This window comes from Amborella trichopoda, chromosome 3, assembly GCF_054954075.1.
Source record: "Amborella trichopoda isolate Santa Cruz 75 chromosome 3, AtrichopodaSantaCruz75HAP2 v2.0, whole genome shotgun sequence".
NCBI classification, from domain to species: Eukaryota; Viridiplantae; Streptophyta; class Magnoliopsida; order Amborellales; family Amborellaceae; genus Amborella; species Amborella trichopoda.
Genome location: NC_142338.1, coordinates 48,317,007 through 48,340,977, shown reverse-complemented (window position 1 = coordinate 48,340,977; position 23,971 = coordinate 48,317,007). Strand labels below are relative to the sequence as shown.

The window sequence follows — 23,971 nt, the reverse complement described above, 5'->3', positions numbered from 1 at the left end:
TCTATTTTAAAATTTTCAGTTTTCATAATCAGAATTGAACATGGTTTTTTAAGCCACTGTAAAATTTCTGAAACTGGAATTAAATCTTGCGACTAAAGTTAAAGTTGCACCTTGCATAGTATAAGTGGACACCTTATGCAAACCTCACCCTTTTATAAAATCAATCATAATACTGAATTATTTGTTGTTCGACAATGTCTATTATATGAATCTCACCCTTTTATAAAATCAATCATAATACTGAATTATTTGTTGTTCGGCAATGTCTATTATATGAGATAAACCTAATAGACAAAATTTACATACATCTTTTTGAGAAGGTTTACTTTAGTCAAAGTAAATTGAAAATCACATGTTTTTTGGCTAGACAAAGCTAAAATTTGCTTGAAATTCCAATAAAAGTCTAGCAACTTACAAATGTCATGCATAACATACCAAAGCTAACAAATTAATATCATCCGGAGTTCTATTAATTTTAAATAAAATAATCTATTTAATAAAGTAAAGGGACAAAATCTCCATAAACCCCGTTTACAACTTTTATTTCTTCCTAGACTCAAAATTTCAAAACCTATCTTCTAACCTCCCAAATAACTTTATTTATTTTTATTCCAACTTTTAACCCAAACAAATTATTAAAGATATCTTTTTTCTAACTCTCTCTCTCCTCACATGTTTCAATCTCTCCTCACGTGTTTCTCTCTCTAGACTGGTCATGCTCAGAACTCTCTCTCTTCTTCTTCTTACCCACCTTCTCTCTAGCTGCTCTATTGCTCTTATTCTCGGCCTGCAATGGGGTCACCATAATTTATTATCGACGTATTGCTGCTGACCAAGCCCTTTCTTGATGGTTCCAGTGAGCTCCAAAAGCATATCGGCCAGAGTCGATTTCCCATGATCAACATGAGTACTGATCGAGAAGTTTCTGATTCTTTCAAGTGGAAACTGGCTCAAATCAATAACAGTTTCTTTGCTAAAATGGCGAGATTGGGAGAAATAAAAATAGTTAGAAATACAATCACCCAACTTTGAATTTCCTCCAAAATCATGAAAAATGGGACCAAATACAGAGAGTCTAGAAAGTAAAATCAGAGACTTTGGTCTAAAGGTCCTTGAAGCTCGACACAAGGAAACCATTAGAGAACATTGAAGAGAGATCAGCTTGGACTAAATATGGGGCTGTATATATAAAGAATGGGGCTGTATATATAAAGAGCTCTCTGCATTTTGGGTTGTATATCGTTAAAGCCTAGAGGGCCAAAATTTAGAGTGAATATTATCGGATGATTTGGCTAGAAGCTTTCGCCGGAAAATGAAGATTGATGACTTTTTTGAGGTGGGTTTCAGGGAGTTTGTGTTATGGGTCAATTGGGATTCTCTCTTTAGGTAAGGAGGGAGGGGAAGTGGGAGGTGGTGGTGGTGGTTTTAGGAGGGGTAGGGGAAGTAGGAGGTGACCTGGCGGAGGACAGGAAAGAGTGCACGGAAATACTGACGGGGCTGGCGACGTGCTTGCCATATGCGTAGAGGGAGGCAGCGGCGCCCACCAAGGACTGTTGAGGGGGGCCTAGAGAAAAGTGGCAAGTGCTTCTACATCCTTATCATAGACTCCACTGATCCCAACGTCCGCATTAAGATCAACACCTCTCGCGTTGCCAAGCTACCCCACTCTTGTAGCGCCTCCGTCGATATACACCACTGCCCAAGTTACGCTCTAATCTCTCTTGGGTTTTCAATGGTGGTGGTGGTGGCTTTAGGAGGGGAGATAGAGAGAGAGGGGTTTGGAGGTTAATCGGGGGAGAGAGAAAGGGAATTCAAGAGAGAGAGAGGTTACAAACAATGTCTTTTTTTAAGTTGTTTGGATCAAAAAAAGTAATAAAAAATGAATAACATATGTTTAATGGGTTAGGAGATATAAACGAGTGAATTTCTATGTAGTAAGATATAATTTGAAACCTTAGGTTAATAGAGAAATAAAAGTTGAAAATGGGGTCTATAGATATATTTTCCCTAAAATAAATTGTACCGTAACAAATAACTAGATCATGTTTGCCAAAAAGTTTATTTTTACATAACAACCGAGAGATGAAGATGTATATGATTCAAGAAGCAACCACATGCATGCCCCCAAGAACACTTGAACCATAGTAAAGAGGAAGCTATTCAATCACTACTCCCACTCCAACAAATCAAGTTTATACAAGTCCCTTAATTTCCAAATTTATATAACATTCTTGCCCACAAATTGAAAGCAAAGTCAACATTGTAGAAGTAGAGAGATGAGTGAGAAACGGTCCATACCCTTCATAATATGTACACAAATTCCTGAATCTCAAAGTACCAAACCTTGGGCTGGAGGGGGCTTGGAGGAAGGTTCATGAGAAGGAGATTTGGGGGAGTCCGAGAGATGAACCTGGGTATACCCTTCAACCATCTCTCTCCTCTCCTTGTCCTCAGCTTTCTCAACCTTCTCTTTGGTCTTGAGGCCCACATCCTCCGCTGCTTTGGTCACTCGGCTAAATGCACCTGCTACCCATGATGCTCCTGTGAAGACATACCTGTTCTTGAGGATGGCTGAACCAGCGCTGTTCACCTTTGTTTGTTACAAGGAGATAGAAATTACGATTAGTCCAAATGCTATGAAGAAAGCAGCAGACATGAGAGAGTGGATTTGCCAAATTAAGGAGGCAGAAATTCGGATAATAAGGGCAATAACTGTGAAGAAACCAGCAAGTGTGTGTGCGAGAGAGAGAGAGATGCACCAAGAACTTTGGACACTAAACACCACTGCAGCTTTCATGCAACAGTAGCAGCACGTGTTCAGTGAGGGGCTTTTCATCATTTTTTCAGCAAAATAAAAATTATGTTCAAAAGCAGGGGGCGATCGTTTTCTTCGGACTCATAAATGCCTGTATCCTTTTACCAACAATTTCTATGCACTAAATAAATGAGGGAAATTGGCCCTGCCCAAAAGTGTAAGGACAGGAAAGGGCACACCAAAATATTGGGGGACGACTATCTACGATCCACAATTGCTTCGTGCATGTTAAGAATGCTTGTGCAGATCCCTACAATGCGTGTAGGCGCGAATGTATGAACATTCTTATATGTATGTTGAGAATGAGAGCCGTGAACATTGTCTCTAAACAGTCTATTAAGCATCATTCTTCTATTTCTTTCTTGGATAGTTCCTTGTCATACACAAACTCTGATAAAAAATCCTGGTTCCCCTCACCTCAAAATGTTTGTAACCTCGAAAAAAATTCAGCATCTTTCAAAGTCAAGAATCCTCAAAGTTGTAAATACTAAACTTTGTTATAATTCACCTCCAAATTAATTATTCCTGTATTGTAGTTGCCAAATGAAAACTTTAACATACCTTTTGCTCAGCAGCTGCAAAGGCAGTCTTGGTCTTCTCAGAGACTGCAAATTTCTGATCCATCTCCCTCACCTTCTCATTTACCACAGCAGTACCCATGCTGATCTTCTCACTAAGGCCAATCTTTTTGTCAATGGAGGCAACTTTGGCAGTGGCGCTGGAAGTAAACTGGTGCTTATCATCAAGAGCCTTGGCCTTGTTGACGGCATCCTTTCCCAATATGAAGCCTTTAGCAAGCATGCTGGTGACCACATCCTCTGCCTTCTGAACAGCTGATTCGGCTCCACTGGCGACCTTGCTCGAATCTTTTGTCTGAAAATTCAAACAACAGATAAGTTGAAGAGTGCAAAAGTATAGAGAATCCTTTGTCCAAAAAAGATTCAATATAGGTAGAGGTTGCAGAATTTAGAAAAGGAGCGAGAGAGAGATAGGTAGAGGTTGCAGAATAGAGAAGAGAGAGAGAGAGAGGGGAAAGAATGGGGGGGGGGGTGAGGAAGAGAAAATATGAACAAAGCTTCTGAATCTTGAAAAAAATATCTTGGAAGAACAAGAGTGACAGGCAACTCCCTTAAAAATCCCAAGAGGATTAAGAGAGCATGTACTATCATGGAAACTTAGAAGAAGGATTTTTAGAGACAAATTTGTAAAGTAGTAATAACATTGTGGAAAATATGCATGTAACGTGGGATGCCAATATGGTGGATTGGTTGGCTAATATAGGTGTAACCAGGAATGATGTGGATCTTGGGATTCCTGCCACCTTAGGCTCCCAAGGCTAGTAAAATTACTACATAAAAATAATACTAATAATAATTCCTTGGTAATCAATCTTGTTCTCTGGAACTTAACCATCAAGGTAAATCTTCAAGATGCATTTCATATTCTGGTTCTTTAAACAAACTAAAGAAAATCTCAGAAATATAATAAAGAAAATGACTTTATATTCAAGAGCATTAAGCGAAGCTTATTTTCTGGAGGGTTAAAATTAGAAATGCCCCTCCTACCAACCGTCCAACCATGACAAGGGCATGGAAAATTAGATGGTACAGCATTAAAAACACCTTATTTTGTGGTACTTTGATTTTCCAAAAAAAGACAAAAACTATTATAAAAAGGTGTGTATGAAGTGCACCTGTGGATCCAATTTGTTCGTATGGAGCAGCAGCCAAAACCCCTACTAAGGAGTATTTGTGGGAACCAAAATCATTCCAAAAACAAAATTGATCCAACTCTAAGATTAATCTCTATAATAAAAGTTGATTTAGCTAGAAATTCCTAGATCTGACATCCAACAAATGGATGATCCAGATTGCATTTGGAGCATTTTTATATATGCGAGGTTTTGGAGGTCCCACAAACACACCAAAGTAAGAGTTTTACCTATGAGTGCAGATGCACAATTTGGACCCACCAGTCCACTTATCATTTTCATCATAAAACTATAAATCTATAGTACAGAAAAACCTATAAAGGAAACAAAAGTTTTAGTTCACTTTTATTGAATTTACTATAAAACTATATTTTGTCAGACATTTCTACCTTTTTACTCATGACTTATTTGAAATGACTATTTTTTACTTTCCAGTTGCAACTTATTTTTTACTTGTAAGTTGTAACTATCTTTTTTTACTTGTAACTTATTGTGGGTTACAAGAATGTTGTCCTCCAACATTTGTTTTTTAACCTACATTAAAGCTCCTATATAATCCAAAAAATTTATTGGAATCAAGAAGAAATTAAAATTTCACAAAATATCCTTTAACAAAAATCTTGTGCATTTCTCTTGCAGTTTATGCAAATGGAAAATTTTGGTACCATACGATATGAATAGAGATAAACGGATATTCACATCGAGAGGGAAAGGAAAGAGGGATGACAAAAGCATCCAATGAGAGAGACAGAGAAAGAGAGAGAGCAAGCATTTGTCGAAAGAGTAATACACAATAAGCTTCTAAATAATACCAAAAAGACAAAACATGCCCTTATTTCACAGCAGAAAAAGATAACCATACCGGAAGTAAAGGTGGTTTCACATATATATCCTAGATGGCTATTGGTTCTGAATCAGTTAATCAAGATGCAATCTAAACATTCAATTTGATAAAAGAAACTTATATCCTGAATCATTCTATTAAAAATTTACCATAGGCGGTGCTGAAGCAGCAGGTGGCAGTTGGTAATTCACAGCAGGAGTTACGTTTACAGATAGATCAACAATTGTTGCCCCCTGCACCAGAAAAGGAGTTCACTCAGTGTTATGAGACAAAATATAGAAACCTCAGGAGACTATATCATAGCCATAAAAGAAGAAGAAAATGATAGGTTAGGTTTCTTTGGTTTCAGACAAACTTCAACAGTTCAAACGCTCAATCTAGTGATGTCCAACACAAGGCCAGAGCCTAAGAACACTATCAATTCACCTCAATGAATTAATCATAAAATTAGTTGAGAGAATTTTTAGGTCCAGGGTATACTGATAAAACATGACAAACATCGAAATACAAATTATTTCTAATCTACTTTAACAGAACCGCAATCAACATAAAAAACAAAACAAAAAAGAAGAAAAAGTCTCAAATTTTGATTGTACCGATAGGAGTAAAGCTGTCTCTGCTCCTTGTGAATCCTTGAAGGTCACATAAGCAATCTGGGATCGTTCATTGTCACTACAACACAGTTTGTCAGGTACAAATACTTAATACGTGAAAATTTTCCAAGTATCAAACAATATGGTAACTAAGAAAGACCAACCTTTTCATTTCAACATATTCGATATCCCCAGAGAACGAAAAGAATTCCTTAATGTCCTGTTCAGTAGCACCCAAGGAGACGTTGCTGACCTTAACTGTTCTTATCTGAAGCAAAAAAGCATGCCATTAGACAGTGTTGGGCTCAGAAACAAGTAATAGACATGTCATTGATTCATAATTCATAAATTCCAGTATACCCTGCAGCTAAAACATAATTTTCTGATCTGATCAGCTATTTTTTTCTGTAAATTATACAATTGAAGGAAGCAAAGTCCATCATACTATTGATACGAAGTGTGATAATTATCACATCCTCCATCACACATGTTGATGGGTCCAGTAACAAAGGCTTCAAGAACTTAAAGTTCTAAATGCTGGTGTTACTGACAAAGGACCTCTGAGACCAATCTCGCCAACATGTTATAGTGGTTCCTCTTGTAATATTCTAGTCAGCCAAAAATAATAAGGAAGTAGAGAATAACAACTAAAACAAGCAACCAACTAGTTTTAGTAGAGTGGCATACAACTAGTTTTAGTATTCTTCATTCAATAGTGATGAAAATCCACTATCCTGACACCAACCAACCGTCTCCGAACAAGCAAATAACAATCAACCGTAATGCCTTCTTTAAAATATTCCTAAAGGATAATTTCAGAAAAAAAACCTAACTTGTGAATAATGGGCCCCACATCCAGCTCCCCATAAGACAAGTGACCATATTATATAAGATCCACGAGATGCCAGGTATGTGCAAGAAGAAGCTCCGCTTGTTTTTCTATGAAAATGATAATACATTGCAATTTTCAAGGGAGCTTTTGGGGAAGAAGAACAATCTCCTACCTGACAAGCAAACTAGCAAAGAATACTAAGGGCAAGTTTGGTACGCATGAAAATAATTTCGTGAAAGTATTTTCACATAAAAAAACTCCCCATGTGATTAGGTATGGAAGTTTTTCCATGCCAATTAGTCCCAGCGCATTTTTTTACACCAATTGGCAGCCAATTGGTATTAAAAAACTTCCACACTTAATCACATGACAGAGTTCTTTCATGGGACATATTTTCACAAGAATATTTTCACACATACCAAATGAGCCCTAAGGGAAAACGAGAAACAGTCATTGAACTCATCCAGCTCTCCTAGAAAAGCAAACAAATACGGCAGAACTGGTTGAACTATCAATAGCAATGTTATAAAACTTGGAATCGCTCTGGAACTTGTGGGGTGCTAAAAGTGAGTCGACATGGCAAGTCTTGTGAGGACTCACCAAGACTTGCGTGAGTCCCCCGAAAAAGACAACAAAAAATCCAAAAGAAAAGGGCAAGGAATAGGAAAAATCATAAAACAGCAATTAAGAAATCCTATACACAAACTAGATTTGAGATTTGAGTTCAGACCTAGTTGAAGCTCTTGAAATTTTTGGGCAAAATAGTATTTTGGTATTCAAAATCTTGCACATTCGAGATTTTGGGTGTTTTTTTGGGTGAAATCTAAGCTTTGGATTTGATAGAAAACACAAGAGTAGACTTATTTTCAATCCAAGAAAACAACTTTGGTGAACCCTAGTCCAAAGAAAAAAATCTCACAAGTCCATTTTTCTACTCTTTTACCAAATCTGATATTTGGAATCGAAAGAGGACGGAAAACTTACACCTAGGGGTAATGTTTCAAAGAGATCCATACTCAAATGACGGAGAAAATATAAAAAAGGGGACTTGGATTCCCCCCTTCCCCCACCCCCCGGCCAGGGGTGACCGGGCCCCTTTTCCAAGGTGGCAGGTTGTAGAGTCTGAGTTGGACTTCAACGTGTTTTTGAACACTGATAAATAGAACCAGACTGAACTAGGTCGAGATGTCAGATGAGTTGGTCACCACACCAAATATTGGACCCATATCGATCGTGTAGCATTTGAAATAAAAAAAGAGAAGATTAGGAAAAAGAAATCTTAGTTGCAGGAACCTTGTACCTAGGCGGTGCCTCCTACTTCTTAATTGGACACCCGCCTCGTGTTACTCACCACCCTACGAAGAACTGTCTACATGTCCATTCTCATTCTGACTTTGAGCGATTATGTCTTGGTTTTCTAGGCAACTAAGAGCCAAACCAGTCATGTAACTAGTTTTCAACTGCATGGGTTGGTATCATCCATTTATTTTTGTTGCTTGCCGTTGCACAATTGGAAAGCAAAATAATAATCAGCAATGATCAAGAGATTCACAATGATTGATAATTCCATGTATACGAGTGTCACAGAACTTTCCCCAATGAAAAACGATAAGTAAAGGCAAATAAATCCAACTATAACCTGTTTTCCAGTCACTAAAATGTTCCTACTGCCAAAAGGCTGTTATTTACATGTGGAAGTTTCTTAGCATAAAATGTCATAATCCACATGGCAAAGACAACTCAAGATCGGAAGATCCAAGTTTTGACTGAACTAGCAAAAATTGTACACTTCATGCAAAAGATATTGGATGAATCATCATCATCACCATCATCATCGTAGCATTTTTCCAACTATTGGAGGTTGGCTACACGAATTCTATCAGAATTCATGGAAATATTTGGAAAGTTTTACGTTGGCTACCTACCTAACACAACCCACCTCTTTTACCCGGGCTTGAGACGGTTAAGGGAAAGTTTAAGATCCTCACCCTTCTCAGTCATGCAGTGATCATCTATCTAGTCATAACTCTATACATAAGAACCACCTTGATACATCAGTGATCATCTATCTAGTCATGCAGGGGACATGTGGCGGTTCCAATAATTGTTAACATCATGTGCTGTAGCGTTCCCATTGCCCTTTTTTAATTTGGTCGAAACTAGAATAGTCCATCCTGCTTGTCATTATATCTTTTGATTATAAAGAAGTGGTAAATAGCCCATTGATCAATCCTTTTGTAGTGCTTCCCATGAATTCCATGTATATCATAGGTCACATAGCCCCCACCATTCCTTATTGGATGGTGTGGGTTCCTCCCCCCAATTCTGAAACCGGCAAGTTCTTGTTCTTGTTCCATATTCATTCAAGCAATAAGAGATGCTAGGCGTGCAGCCAAGCTTAGGAACAACGCAGAAAAGATCATGTCTCATGCAAAATTTAGGGCATTAACCCAATAAATTCATTTCCTTCAACACGAAACAGAACCAACAGGTCTCTGCTGGCCATTTACAAGAATTACTAACCAGAAAGAAACCAAAAGGAATATAAAAATGGAGAATAATTTCCCAAAAATAAAAAATAAAAGAATAAGATGAAAGCATGGAAGACATTTTGTATGAAAATGCAGCAAGGAAAGTTCCAGTTCCTTCATAAGAAATGGATAAGATGTCTCTCAACACTTTTGTCATGATAAATGGTTTGACATCCAAACTACCCCAAATGACTTCCACAATGAAAGACACTTAAAATGAAAATGGTGTGTCATCCAGGACTCAAGCAAACCAACCATTGATAAGGACATCATCCCCCAACAGACTGAAACGACCTAGGACAAGATATTGCTCTAGCAACCAGGTCGTGGAAAAACGGTTCAGAGTAGGCAATTTCAGTATTGACCATTGGTATGAGAAAGGGCAAGAGCCCACTGTATAAGATCTTTTAGAAGCAAAACGGCAAGAGCCCACTGTATAAGATCTTTTAGAAGCACATACTCCTCAGGGGGGTCAATTGGGAGGCGGACATAAAGGTCTTTGTGATGCAATCAACAATTCCTTTGACTTTCAAAAATTTTCCCAAACAAAGGGATAAGAGAAACAAGTATCTAAAATATAAACATTTTTCACCAAATCATTGAAAAAAAAATTTAAATACACTGGCATGTCAATAATAACCATCAAGAGTCTCCTATTCTATGTTTCTGACAATACAATGTTACACAAACATGGCAAAAAATAACCCCTGATTATAAGATTTGATCTATGGTTGAAGCAACACGAACCTGCACCCTATATATAAATATTAAGGATAAACTAAATATCCCAAAACATACTGCGGATACAAAACTGAAGGATAAAAATAACTGCACAAACAAAGTACCAAATCAGGGAGAAGTGTTGCTGCTAAATATTTAGCCTAATCATTTTTTTCTTTGTACAGATCTTGAAGAAAAAATAACTCAATATAATTCAATTCTTTCAAAAAGCAGATCCAAGCCACTATGTCGGCTATTTAATATAGTAATCAACCAAAAAATAAATCAATCAATGCGAATAAGGGAACACATTCAAACGTCGATACAAAAGGAAGATTTCAGAAAATTGTGAAAAAAGACAAAAATAATTCACAAATGCTGAAACTTGAGACCAGAAAATGCGACTTACTATGGTTAAATCTAGCTTAACCTCTAACATAAAAAAAATTTCAAGTTAACAATAAGCAATCATCCAAGAAATGCAAATCAATCAAATGGTTAAACAACTTCAATCCAACTGACGGAAAACATATCTGAATTTCACAATTAATGGCCCAGAGTTCTAGATTCTAGATTAATCAAATTTACAATAACCAGAAGTGATCCTTCAAGTCTTACACGATCATTTCTAGGAAAAACCTTAACTAAATCATTTAAAAAACAATTCCATAAAACAAAGCACAAAATGAACTCCGTCTTAAAGAAAACCAGTAAACATTTCAAATTGAACGGAAAATGAATAATAAACAGAACTGAATCACAAGCCATAATCGGAGAATCAGGCGAAAAAATAATTCACAAATTCAAAAATAAAAAACAAAAGGAAAAAAGAGCAGATCAAAGACGAAATTGACACTAACCGACATTGAAGCGGGTTCGAAAAATATCAGATGAGAAATGCTTGCCTCGTACTTGTTTAACGCAATTTGAAGTTCAAGTATAAACCCTAGGGCAAGTCTTCGTCAATCAAAACGCTCAAGGCGTTTAAAATTTTGGATTTAACGCGTTTTTCTTTTTTTTTTGAAATTTACCCAAAAGATTCCTTATTTCTCGTTTAAACCCCATGCACGTGGTAAGAAGTTGAACTGGATTGTAAAGAGAGAAGGGAAGGTGTGGGCACGGCCGTAAAATATTAGGGCTTGGGCCACAAACTGTGTGCCCAAGGCCAGGGTAGTGCCAAGGCCAGGGTAGTGCCAATGCCAGCATTGTTGGGTACGTCATGGGCAAGGGAAGGTACGAGTATGGCCCTAAAATAGTAGGGTTTGGGCCACAACCTGGGGCCCAAAGCCCGGTTAGTGCTAGTGCGTGTAGCTTGATTTATAGGCCTCGATTTTTCTTTTTTTTTGGAAAATTTTGTATAAATATGAAGCCGTAAGCAATCAAATTAGAGTGCACCTCAAAAATTTCACTAAAAGATGCCCTTTTGATGTTCAAATATCCTCAAATTAATCATCTCGACCTAAAGATGCATAGACATGAGAAAAAAATGGATTATAATGCATTTTTGGACCATTAATTTTCACGATTTTTAAGTTTCCATAGATCTGCTCGATTTACATTATTTTTAAAGCTTTAAATATTATAATTAGTGATAAAAAACATTTTAAGGTATTACAAAGATTTTCAATATTAAAACCATATTTCTCTATACTATTTGAAAGTGTGTTTTACTTTGATTGGTTGGAGCATGGTTCTATACAAACCTCACCCTTATTTTTTTAATTTATTTTTGACTCCGCCCGAGGACAAGGATTGGGCCAAGAAAAATTGTTGGCCCGGCCCACAGCCGACCTGTTGCCACCACATGTTGGACTGTTGCATATGATACATCATCAAAAGTCCAACGTTGGCTCCGGCACGTGGACTGTTGAGATTATTTGGATTGAGGTCACGGATATTCTTGTGAAATTGATCTCCAAATTGAAGGAAAAGTTTATATAGGGCCGAGGCTCTAAACAATCCAATTAGAGCCTACCTTAGAAATTTCATTAGAATAGATTGTTTTGATGTCCAAATATCATCAAATTGATCATCTCGACATCAAGATGCATGTGCATGATAAAAAATAGATTTCAACTTTTGAAAATAGTGTATTTTGTAATGCATTTTTGGACGGTTGATTTTCAATATTTTCAAGCTCTCATATATCTGTGTATTTGTACTATTTTTGAAGCTTTAAACTTTATAAATAAAGATAAAAATGTATTTTATGGCTATCAAAAAAAATTTCAGTATTAAAACTACATTTCTAGATACAATTTGAAGGTAGGCTAAGATTTGATTGTTTAGAGCCTAGGCACTCTACAAACCACACCATTGAAGACAGTGATATACTAGACCATGTATCTTGAATATAAAGAGGTCACAAGAAATCTGAGTCATTCCATGTGAAATCGGACTGTTGGGGTCAATCCATTAAATGGGCCCAAAGCTCAAAAGGAATTTTTTTGAAATGTGTGATGTCACCATTGAAGACAGTGATATACTAGACCATGTATCTTGAATATAAAGAGGTCACAAGAAATCTGAGTCATTCCATGTGAAATCGGACTGTTGGGGTCAATCCATTAAATGGGCCCAAAGCTCAAAAGGAATTTTTTTGAAATGTGTGATGTACCTTAAGTTGTCACATTTGTTATTTGATAGTTAAAAATGGGAAAAATTGTTGAAAACCACTAAAATATTTTTTTTAGGCACACTAGTCCACCCTAAACTTGTTTTTCTTTTCTTTTTCTCAAAAACTATATTTTCTATCTAATACCCCTACTCAAGATAAATAGTCTGTTATAATTTTTTGAATACATTATTATTGAATACATTTTTTTTATCAGTAACTATCCATTATTTCAATAAAATTATTTTCAATAATGCTTCTTGTCCGTGTTCAAGTTATTTAAGATTAATTAATTTTATTTTATTAGTATTAATTTGCTACAAATAATATATTTTATGGCAAATGACAAAGAATAGTTAGAAGTTGCTAAAATAAATAAATAATTGAATAGTACTATATATAATACAAAATACATTGAACAATATTACACATAATACAAAATGCATACTAAACAGTTAACAAGATAATATTATCATAGTATATTAATTTCAGATATGATAAAATGCTCCATAAAAATTAATGGAAAAAGTTTAGATAAGTGTGAGGCTTTATACCGTCAAATAAGAGCGCACGTCAAAAATTTCACTAGAAGAGATTGTTTTGGTACCCAAATATCCTCAAACTGATCGTCTCGACATCACGATGCATGGACATGAAAAAAAAAATGATTTCAAGATTGTGCATCTTGTAATACATTTTCAAACCGTCAATTTTCAAGACTTTTAAGTTTTTATAGATATGCTCGATCTACACTATCTTTTAAGCTTGAAATTTTATAACTACAGATAAAAATATATTTATAAGGCTATCACAAAGATTTTCAATATTGAAATTACATTTCTCAACACTATTCGAAAGTGCGCTTTACTTTGATTGTTTAGAACCTGGGCTGTCCTAAAATTAATTGACCTCCTATATTAATCCCATACAATCTCTTAAGTGAAATAGAAATATGCATCATTCATTTGAAGTGCGAATACATAGACCATCGACCACGTGTTGACCTATATGCGACCACGAATACCACTATTTTTAATGGGATTGTCGATAAAAACACCATTTGCCTTTGAAAAAAGTTTATATTGAGCCTAGGCTCTAAACAATCAAATTAGAGCCTACTTCAAAACATTCATTAGGTCTTTTTGATCCCCGAATAAATGATCATCTCGGCATCAAGATCCATGGACATGAGAAAAAAAATGAATTTCAAGTTTTGGAAATAGGGCAACTGGTAACTCAATTTTCAACCATCAATTTTTAAAATTTTCAAGTTTTCATAGATCTGATCGATCTACACTAGTTTTGAAGCTTTAAATTTAGATAAAAATACAATTTAAGGCAATAACAAAACTTTCTTGGATTGAAACTATATTTTTTGGCACTATTTGAAGATGGGCTCAAATTTGATTATTTAGAACCTCGGCTCTACATAAACTGCACCCTTTATCTTTTACACAAAGAAGTCACAATCATTCACACTCATTAGATATCAAATTAGATGGTTTGGGGTAAGTCACAAAGTCAGAGAATTTTTTTTTTTTTTTGGAACTTTCTGTCTATTCAATGACACTCTTACAACCATCCATTTAGAAATTTAAGGGACAAAAATGATTGTGACCTCCATGTACAAAAGATGAATGGACTTTTTGTAAACAATCCCATTTTTAATAACAAACAATAGAGATTTATTAAAGGAAAAAGTTTATGTAGGGATGCAACCTTATAATGTAGAACTACGGATGCAGCTCAGAAATTGGAAAAGGTAGTTTTAATGTTGAAAAACCCTTTGATTGATCATCTCGACATCAAGATGTATGACCATGAAAAATAAAAAGATTTTAAGTCTCAAAAATAGTGCATTTTACAACATATTATCTACCTACACCGTTCATTTTCAAGATTTTCATATGAAATTTAAAATTTTATAATTAGATATAAAAATAGATCTTGAGATAATCCTAAGAACATTTACATCAAAATTATATACCATAATAAAATTTGAAGGTGCAACTTACCTCTACAACTACGGATGCATCCGTATGCCAACTGCACCTTTGATTAAATCCCTAAAATATCTCCACCTTTTATCATCATGAAAGGGTGGTGGATGCTCCCCATGGTGTACCACAACCGCATACTACTTATTCCATGCTCCACAGTTAATGTCCCCGAAGGGGTAAAAGCGAGGGTGATTCTTTGCTTTTCATCATTTTCTGGTTGGCAGCCAAAGTGAGCAGACGGCAACCAGCTCTCTCTCTCTCTCTCTCTCTCGCGCTCTCTCTCTCTCTCTCTCTCTCTCTCTTATATAGCATAACTTGTGTTGAAAATGTTAAGGCATAGCATCACCCTTGTGTTTGTCTCTAAGGATGTGTTTGTATTAGGGATAGTGCAACTTATTTAATTCAAGGAAAATGATTTGATAGTGCTGCATTAGTGTTTGTCTCTAAGGATGTGTTTGTATTAGGGATAGTGCAACTTATTTAATTCAAGAAAAATAATTTGATGGGGTTGCATTTTTATCAAAATAAGTAAATTCTCACCTCAAAACTCATCAAAAATTGTAGCTCTAGCATTGGAAAATCGTCAAGTTGATCATGTCAACATTGACTATATGGTTGTAGAAAAAATTAGGATTTCAATTTCTAAAACTAGTGTATATTGTAACAAATTATCTAAACTTTTCATTTTTCTCTAAAAATAAGTTTTCACATATCCGTATGATCTCTACTATTTTTCAGCTTTGAATTTCTTAGTCGGTATTAAAAATTGATTTTAAAGCCTTCATGAAAATTTCCAACGCCCAAGGTGCTTTCCGAAAAAGGGTATGTGATGAGGCATTCTTTATTTTCATAAAACGTAGGTGTTGTAGAAACTTCATCCTTAATTTAATTGTTTACTTATGCACATATAGAAGTGGAACCTCTTATTATCATCATCACAATCGTCAGATTTTTTTTTTCCAATTATTTATGATCAATACGAATCCTAGTCTAACATTTTTCATTCATTTTATACTTCTTTATATAAATTTTTTTTTTGGGTAATTCACTATGAGACAGCCCTTGCCCATTTTTTTTTCAAGTAAATTAAGAGTTCACTTTTTTTGAAAGTATTAGTAGTGAGAATGAAAACCACAACGTGATGACTAGGGTCCCCTTTTCCATAGTTGCTTATGTGATACGATTGCAAATCATGCTTTCCACGTGAAAACTTCCCTTGAGGGTGCTCCTCATGTGATCCAACCATGTTTGCAGGCCCACTTCTACGTTTGATTGTTTTGGGTTTTGACTATAAGGATTGCAATGTTTCACTTTTAGGGACCCTATTACCATCATTTAGTAGCATCGAACATTCATTTTCCAGCAAAAAGAGAAAAAAAAAAAAAAGTGTTAAAAGCCATTATGTATGGGACAAGCATACAATTCCCTATTATGTATGGTAAAAATAAACTATGATATTTATTTTCATTAAATTAAGGTCCCCATGGCAAGTTTGCGTATAGAAAAGGGTGCGGTTTGCATAAGGTTGATGCTTTAAGCGATCAAAGCAAAGCGTGCCCTCTTATGGTTTTGAAAGATGATGTTTCAGGGTCGAAAATTTGTGATAGGCAAAATAATCTATTTTTGCAACTTGACTTGAGCAGATCTATAAACACTTGAAAATATTGAAAATTGATGGTCCAAACAATGAGTTACAAAATGTACTATGTCTAGGATTTAAAATCTATTTTTTTTTTTTTTTCACATTCATATGTCTCGAGGTTGAGATGATCAATTAGAGTATTTTTCGGCATCGAGAAAACCTTTTTTGGTGAATTTTTGATGTGCACCTTAATTCTATAGTTTCAAGTTGACAACTTATATAAACGTTTTCTTTTAGAAAATCGATGTATAACTTGTGATGTAGGAGAAGCAATGGTAATTTTGGTCTTTTATGGTGGCACGTTTGGTTCGCATGAAAATGTTTTTTAGAAAACATTTTTCTATAAAAAAATTCTCTCTCATGCGGTCAAGTGTGGGAATATTTTCACATCAATTGGTTTTAGTACATCTTTTCATATGAATTGGCAACTAACTGATGTAAAGATATTCCCACACTTAACTACATGAGAAAAAGATTTTCATGTGAAAATGTAAACATTTTCACGCATACCAAATATGCCATTATGGCATCCAATGGAATTTACTATTTAGGTTGAGCAATTATTTTTATCAGGATATTATTGTGATTGTGCCGACCCCAATTAATTGAAAAAAAACTATGATGATGATGATGTTATTATATGATTGTCTCTTTAATTGAGAATTTATTATTGTCGGATACTTTAATGAATTAGGTAATTATATTTCTTGTAAAATAAATTTATATTAAGATTAGTAAATATGAACTCATATTATGCACAATGCAAAACATAAATAAATTAAAAGTTTTATAACTAATGAAATTAACAATTACTTATAATGCATAGCAAATTATGCATTATAATTTTCTTTCAAATGGCTTCCCATTTGCATTATTGAAATTTTAGATAGGTGAATGACGCGTTTCTTTTTAAATTCAAATTTCACGATGTTAAATTTTCTCTCATATTTCACATACGTTATTATCAAAGAGTATTTTATCATGATAATAATGGGAAGAATTTAAATATTATGATAATTAATTTTATCGAAATATTATGATAGCTATTGTCAGCATAAGAATATATTACAATAAAATAAAAATAAATTAATGTATTAGATATAATTATCACTAAGATCGACAAATTACTGCAAGGAGCATGTATCCTACATGCAATTCTTACACTTTAACTAGTTGATACTCATCATCATTATCATCATCATCATAGGTTTTTTCCAATTAATTGGGGCTACCTACATGAATCATGTTCTATTCTATTAAGGTCATACCCTCAGTGAAACCATAAGTCCCCATATATTTTTCCACTGTTAACAATTATGTCCTTTTGGTATCACCTGTTGCTTTTTTAGCTTTCCACTTGAACTAACTAGTAGCTCCTAACAAGTGCGGCACTGGATCTGTACCACACATAGTCTGCCTACCTAAGTCTATTCTCTCTCATCTTATCGCCTATTGATGTCGTACCTAAATTTTTCCAAATGAATGCATTTCGATTCTATCATTTCTTGTCCTACAACTAGTTGGTACTAAACAAGCTAAAAATGTTATTTCTTAAATCTAATAACCTAATACCATCACTTCATAGCCTCATTTTCTTAGAAAAAATATGCGAGGTATTCGTCATGATTGTCTTCCATTGAAAAGATAGTTGAAAACTAAACCTTTGTCTTGTAAAAGTATGGCAAAGTAGTATTTTTTTTCCATTGATGGTCTTGATGAGGGCAAGTGGGTTAGAATTTGACCTTTGTTAAACAATTGTTTTGTGAGATACCTCATTCTAAGGATCTTTAATTACCATTTCAAACGCTTGCTATCCCATGCTTAACCCCCCCTAATTATTTTCAAAACTCAACAAGGCCGCAGGTATGATTCACTCTAACTAGAACAAGAATCCTAAACCATTGTAATTTTGAACCAATTTTGGATCCAAAGGTTGAATTGATTGGTAACCTATGACCAATTGGTTAAGCAATTAGTTTTGCGCCCATAAATTGTTTAATTAGATCTGAACCTGATCCTTAATTAGTTGGAAAAAGACTTTGACGATAATAAGATCTGAACCTAACCATATTTGCAAAGGAGGTCCATGGGTCACTGGTTTTAGCAATTAGTTTTGAGCCTGACACTCCATACCAACTAGTTCATAACTATGCTACGATTACGGTTTCTTGGATCAGCAAGTAAGGCTGGTTGTCACACCCCAAGAATTTACAATACAGATATTCTTGAAATCTGACAGTCCAAAACATATATACAACTCTTGATAGGACAAATTTACAGTGGCGAGGTCTTACAAAGTAAATAAAAGCTAGCACAACAACAATATCTTCCAAAGTTGATCTTGACTAGCACTCAAAATGAATCCGCAGTTATCCTGAAAAATATTTACCATAGTACAAATGAACATTTCACAGACAATGCTATAATCAAATGCAAAAATATCAGTTTTCAAATAATAAGGCAGTCATTTGCACATGAAATTTACAATGTCTAAATATTAAAAAATAGTAGAAAGAATTCTCACAATTTTACTAACAGCAGAAATATTACATTTATTTTTAATAATTTTACAGTATCTAAAATTTTCTAACAATAGACAAGAAAAATAAATAAATTTATTTTTCTAAGAATTTACAGCATTTAAAATTTCTAACATAGATAAAATATCGCAATTTTTATTAAAAAAAATTATTTTTCAAGATAATGAGGTCGTGTGCGCATAAAATTTATCGCGCCTAAAATTCATGATAATAAGTAGAAATAATTATTTCATTTTATTTTTAAAAAGAATAGATTATTTTTCGAGACAATAAGGTCACTTACACACAAAACTTATAAAATAAAGATCCTGGACGGAAATATCACTATTTATTAAAAACAGACTATTTTTCAGGAAGACGATATCACTTACCTAAAATATTTTATGAGAGAGCTTTTGATAAAAATTCGGCTTGAGAGAGAGAGAGAGAGAGAGAGAGAGAGAGAGAGAGAGAGAGAGAGAGAGAGAGAGAGAGAGAGAGAAACCTCGCATCTCGTATTTAAACTCTTACGACACTTTATAATAATATTTTATTAAGTTACACCTCATACACGAGTGTAACGTTTATATTACCTCTTATACACTTAAAGCCCACGTCCACTGGACGTGGCAAGGCAGCAACAAACAAACAAACTCAAACTAAAAGCTTTGAAAATGGTGATGGTCCCTAAGGACTATCATGCTCATATAGACCATCACTTATTAAAAGTTTTTTTTTTTTTTTTTTTTTTTGAAAGTTTAAGATTGTTACATTCTCCCCCCTTAAAGAAATTTAGTCCTCTAAATTTATGTACCTGATTACTAAAAAAGATAGGGATATTTTTTTCTGCTATCGTCTTCTCGTTCCCAAGTCGACTCTTTTCTTGAATGGTACTGCCATAATATACGGACTAAAGGAATCTCCTTCTTGCGCAACACTTGTACCTTTCTATCCAGTATCAAAATTGGCTGCTCAATGAAGGATATGTCTTTCCTGATCGATAAAGGTTCATATTTCAAGATATGAGATGGGTCGGGCTGATATTTTCGTAGTGAAGATACATGAAAGACATTATGGACATTTGCTAATTCGGGTGGTAAGGCAAGTCTATAAGCTACACCTCCGATTCTTTTCAGGATTTCAAATGGTCCGATGTAACGTGGGCTCAGCTTTCCTTTCTTGTCGAATCTCATAATACCTTTTATTGGTGAGATTTTTAGGAAAACTCGATCACCTTCCTCAAATTCAAGATCTCTCCGTCGATTATCGGCATAACTCTTTTGCCGACTCTGAGCTGTCTTGAGTCTTTCAAGAATTAATGTTATTTTATCTGTGGTTATCTGGACAATTTCTGGCCCCAAAAGCTTTCTTTCACCAACCTCGTCCCAACAGATGAGTGACCGGCATTTTCTTCCAGACAAGGCTTCATATGGTGCCATCTGAATACTGGCTTGGAAGCTATTATTATAAGCAAACTCAATCAGGGATAAATGGCCATCCCAGCTTCCTGTAAAGGCAATAACACAGGCCCTCAGCATATCTTCCAAGGTTTGGATGGTCCTCTCCGATTGTCCATCAGTTTGGGGATGAAAGGCAGTACTAAAGGTGAGTCTTGTCCCCATGGCTGACTGTAGTCTAGCCCAAAATTTAGAAGTAAACAGAGTATTTCTATCTGATACAATACTGACAGGAACTCCATGCAACCGCACTATTTCCTTAATGTACAACTGGGCCAGTCGATTCAAAGTGTACGTCGTGCGAATCGGTAGAAAATGGGCAGCTTTGGTCAACCGGTCCACAATGACCCAAATGCTATCATGTCCTGAATTTGTTCTAGGCAAGCCATAGACAAAATCCATAGAGATGTGCTCCCACTTCCATTATGGCACGAGTAAAGGCTGCAACAACCCAGCGGGCCTTTGATGTTCAGCTTTTACTTACTAGCATGTTAGGCATTTAGACACAAATAGTGCTACCTCTTTTTTCATATTATTCCACCAAAAGATTTTCTTCAGGTCCTGATACATTTTAATACTTCCGGGATGTATCGTATAATGAGAATGATGTGCTTCTTCCAAGATAGCTTTCTTCACACTCTCATAATTCGGAACACAAACCCGACCTTTGAATCTTAGCAAATCCTCACTACATATAGAGAATTCATCTCTCTTTCCTTGCTTCACCTCTTTTATAATTGTTATAAGTTGAAGGTCTTTCTTTTGTGCCAATCGAATCTGTTTGATTAATTGGGGTTCTGCCTTAATATTGGCAATCATACTTACCACACCATTAATGGACGGAGTTGGATGCCAATCCACTATTTCCTCTAACAATCTCATTTCTTGGATCATTCGATGAGCTAAGACTCCCGTAGATTTTCTACTTAGAGCGTCGGCCACAACATTAGCTTTTCCTGAATGATAATGGATTGTACAATCATAATCTTTTAAGAAATCCATCCATCTTATCTGCCGCATATTTAAATCCTTCTGAGAGAAGAGGTATTTCAAACTCTTATGATCCGTGTATATTTCGAATTGCTCACCATATAGATAATGCCTCCATATTTTCAAAGCGAATACTATTGCAGCTAGCTCCAAATCATGAATTGGATATTTTTTCTCATATTCTTTCAACTGTCTGGATGCATATGCCACTACTTTCTCATATTGCATTAATACACAGCCCAAGCCTTTATGTGAAGCATCACTATAAATCACAAATCCCCCACTCCCCTCAAGAATAGTTAAAATAGGCGCTGAAGTTAATCGAACTTTTAGTTCTTGAAAACTCTCCTCACATTCACCTGTCCACTCAAATTTGATATTTTTCTGTGTCAATCGAGTCAATGGGGTTGCGATTCGAGAAAATCCTTCTACAAATTTCTGTAATATCTTGTCAATCCCAAAAAGCTTCGAATTTCAGTCACATTACTTGGTTGTTTCCAATTAACAACGGCTTCAACCTTTGAAGGATTAACTGATAGACCTTCCTTTGATATAACATGTCCTAAAAATGTCACTTGTTCAAGCCAAAATTCACATTTACTAAGTTTGGCATACAATTTCTTTTCTCTTAATATCATCGATGAATACCACAATAAATTTATCCAAAAAGGGCCTAAAGGTCCGATTCATCAAATCCATAAATGCAGCCGGTGCGTTGATTAATCCAAAAGGCATGACTAAAAATTTATAATGGTCATACCTTGTTCTGAAAGCTGTCTTGGGAACATCTTCACTTTTAATCTTAAGCTGATGGTATCCAGATCTAAGATCAATTTTTGAAAACACTTGTGATCCTTGTAATTGATCAAATAAATCATCAATTCTAGGTAATGGATACTTATTTTTCACTGTCACTTGGTTCAACAGTCTATAATCAATACACAATCACATAGTCCCATCTTTCTTTTTGACAAACAGTACTGGAGCACCCCAAGGTGACACATTGGGCCTGATAAAACCTTTATCTAATAATTCTTCCAATTGTTGTTTCAGTTCTGCAGGTACCATTCTGTAAGGTGCCTTATAAATTGGTGCTACCCCTGGCAATAATTCAATGGAGAATTCAATTTCCCTGTTAAGCGGTAATCCTGGCAATTCTTCTAGAAAAACGTCGAGAAATTCTCGGATAACCGGAGTGGTATCTAAATTTATTTCTTCCTTCCTATCTTCTTTGATATAGACAAGAAAGCCTTGACACCCTTTTCGAAGGAGGCGATTAGTTCGAATACAAGAGATTAAATATGATGGGGAGTCTTCTTTGACACCATTGAAGTAAAATACTGTTTGATTCAGAATACTAAAGGTAACAATTTTCTTATATCAATCAATACTTGCATGGTATGCAGAAAGCCAATCCATGCCTAAGATTACATCAAAATCTTGAATTTCCAGGAGTATTAAATCAACCAACAGTTCCTTTCTTCTATCTTTATTACACATGATTTGTACACTATATTGGTGTTAATTGAATCTCCCATCGGTGTGGCTACCTCTAGAATGTATTCTAATTGTTCTGGTTCCACCTTTAAGTGGCATGCAAAGTGTTGTGACACAAATGAATGAGTAGATCCAGGATCAATCAAAACATGAGCTACTTTTTGGAAGATAGTAAGAGTACCTTGGATCACTGATTTTGAGGCCTGAGCGTCTTGCTCGGTAATCGCAAATACTCTTCCCTTCATCTGAGGCTTTGGAGCTATCTCTCCCTGCTTTGGAAGCTGTTGTGTCTGCAAGCTAGGACATTGTCTAATCTGGTGTCCCAATTTTCCACATTTAAAACAGGCTCCGGTATTCCAATAACAAGGGCTTGATCCATGATTTTTCCCACATTTTCTACATGGTTCTATTGGGTTTTGAAATGGCGAGGGCCTTGGCTTCTTGTTTGGCCTTTCAAACTGTTGTCGATTAGATGATGTAGGTCTAACATGACTATTCTGATTTTTCGTCTTTTGGTAATCTTTAAAATCTTTTTCGACAATTTGGGCTCGATCCACTATTTCAGCATGGTTCTCAATTTCAAGACTGATATTCTGCTTCTAATAACTGGCCTGAGACCCCTTTCAAATTTCTTCACCTTTCTTGCCTCATTGTTAATCATATGTGGTGCAAACCTGGCCAATTCAGTAAACTTGGTCTCGTACTGTGCTACTGTCCTATTTCCTTGGATTAATTCTAGAAATTCCATTTTTTTTGGTCTCGAATAAAATCTGGGAAATACTTTTCATTAAATGCCTCTAGAAATACTTCCCAAGTCAAGGGTTTATTTTCTTTGACCAATACTCCTTTTGCCATTCTCCACCAGTATTGTGCTTCACCTTCTAACATAAAGACTGCCAGGGCCACTTTCCTATCATCGGGACATACCATTACCTCGAATATTTTTTCCAATTGCATAATCCATCCCTTGGCTTCCAGTGGGTTTACAACACCCTTAAAAGAATATGGGTTTAATTTCTTAAATTGTTCGATATTACTCCCACCATTTCCTGTAACTGACTGCCTGGGTGGATTGTTGTTTTTCATCTGATGTTGCATTAGAGTAACCATATTTTCCAAGGCTTTGTGAATTCCTTCCATATTAGCCTCAGTTATTCTGGATCTTGACTTTATCCCGGTCTGTACACACAATAAATGTGATTTTAA

At 35.3% G+C, this 23,971-nt stretch overlaps 1 protein-coding gene across 2 annotated transcripts; it reads right to left on the bottom strand.

Annotated features, from left to right (window-relative positions):
• Window positions 1-2,145: 2,145 nt before the first annotated feature.
• Window positions 2,146-11,019, bottom strand: LOC18443806 (binding partner of ACD11 1). Of its 2 annotated transcripts, none has more exons than XM_088861049.1 (6): window positions 10,952-11,019; window positions 6,128-6,231; window positions 5,967-6,042; window positions 5,520-5,603; window positions 3,377-3,688; window positions 2,146-2,590 (listed from the first exon to the last, which is right to left on the bottom strand). In XM_088861049.1, exons 2-6 carry the CDS (start codon window positions 6,133-6,135, stop codon window positions 2,330-2,332), a joined length of 741 nt encoding a protein of 246 aa, XP_088717175.1. In that variant the 5' UTR covers window positions 6,136-6,231; window positions 10,952-11,019; the 3' UTR covers window positions 2,146-2,329. The 2 variants fall into 2 exon arrangements, with proteins under 2 accessions (XP_088717175.1, XP_006854050.1); XM_006853988.4 differs by having other exon boundaries at window positions 10,907-10,962.
• Between the last annotated feature and the right edge of the window lie 12,952 nt (window positions 11,020-23,971).

Bases quoted from the DNA above. Each gene is read 5' to 3' on its own strand.
- LOC18443806 (XM_006853988.4), bottom strand. The intron at 6,043-6,127 runs GTTGGTCTTTCT...ACTGTGTTGTAG, and splicing joins GAATATGTTGAAATGAAAAG to TGACAATGAACGATCCCAGA. The intron at 3,689-5,519 runs GTAAATTTTTAA...TTGAATTTTCAG, and splicing joins CTGCTTCAGCACCGCCTATG to ACAAAAGATTCGAGCAAGGT.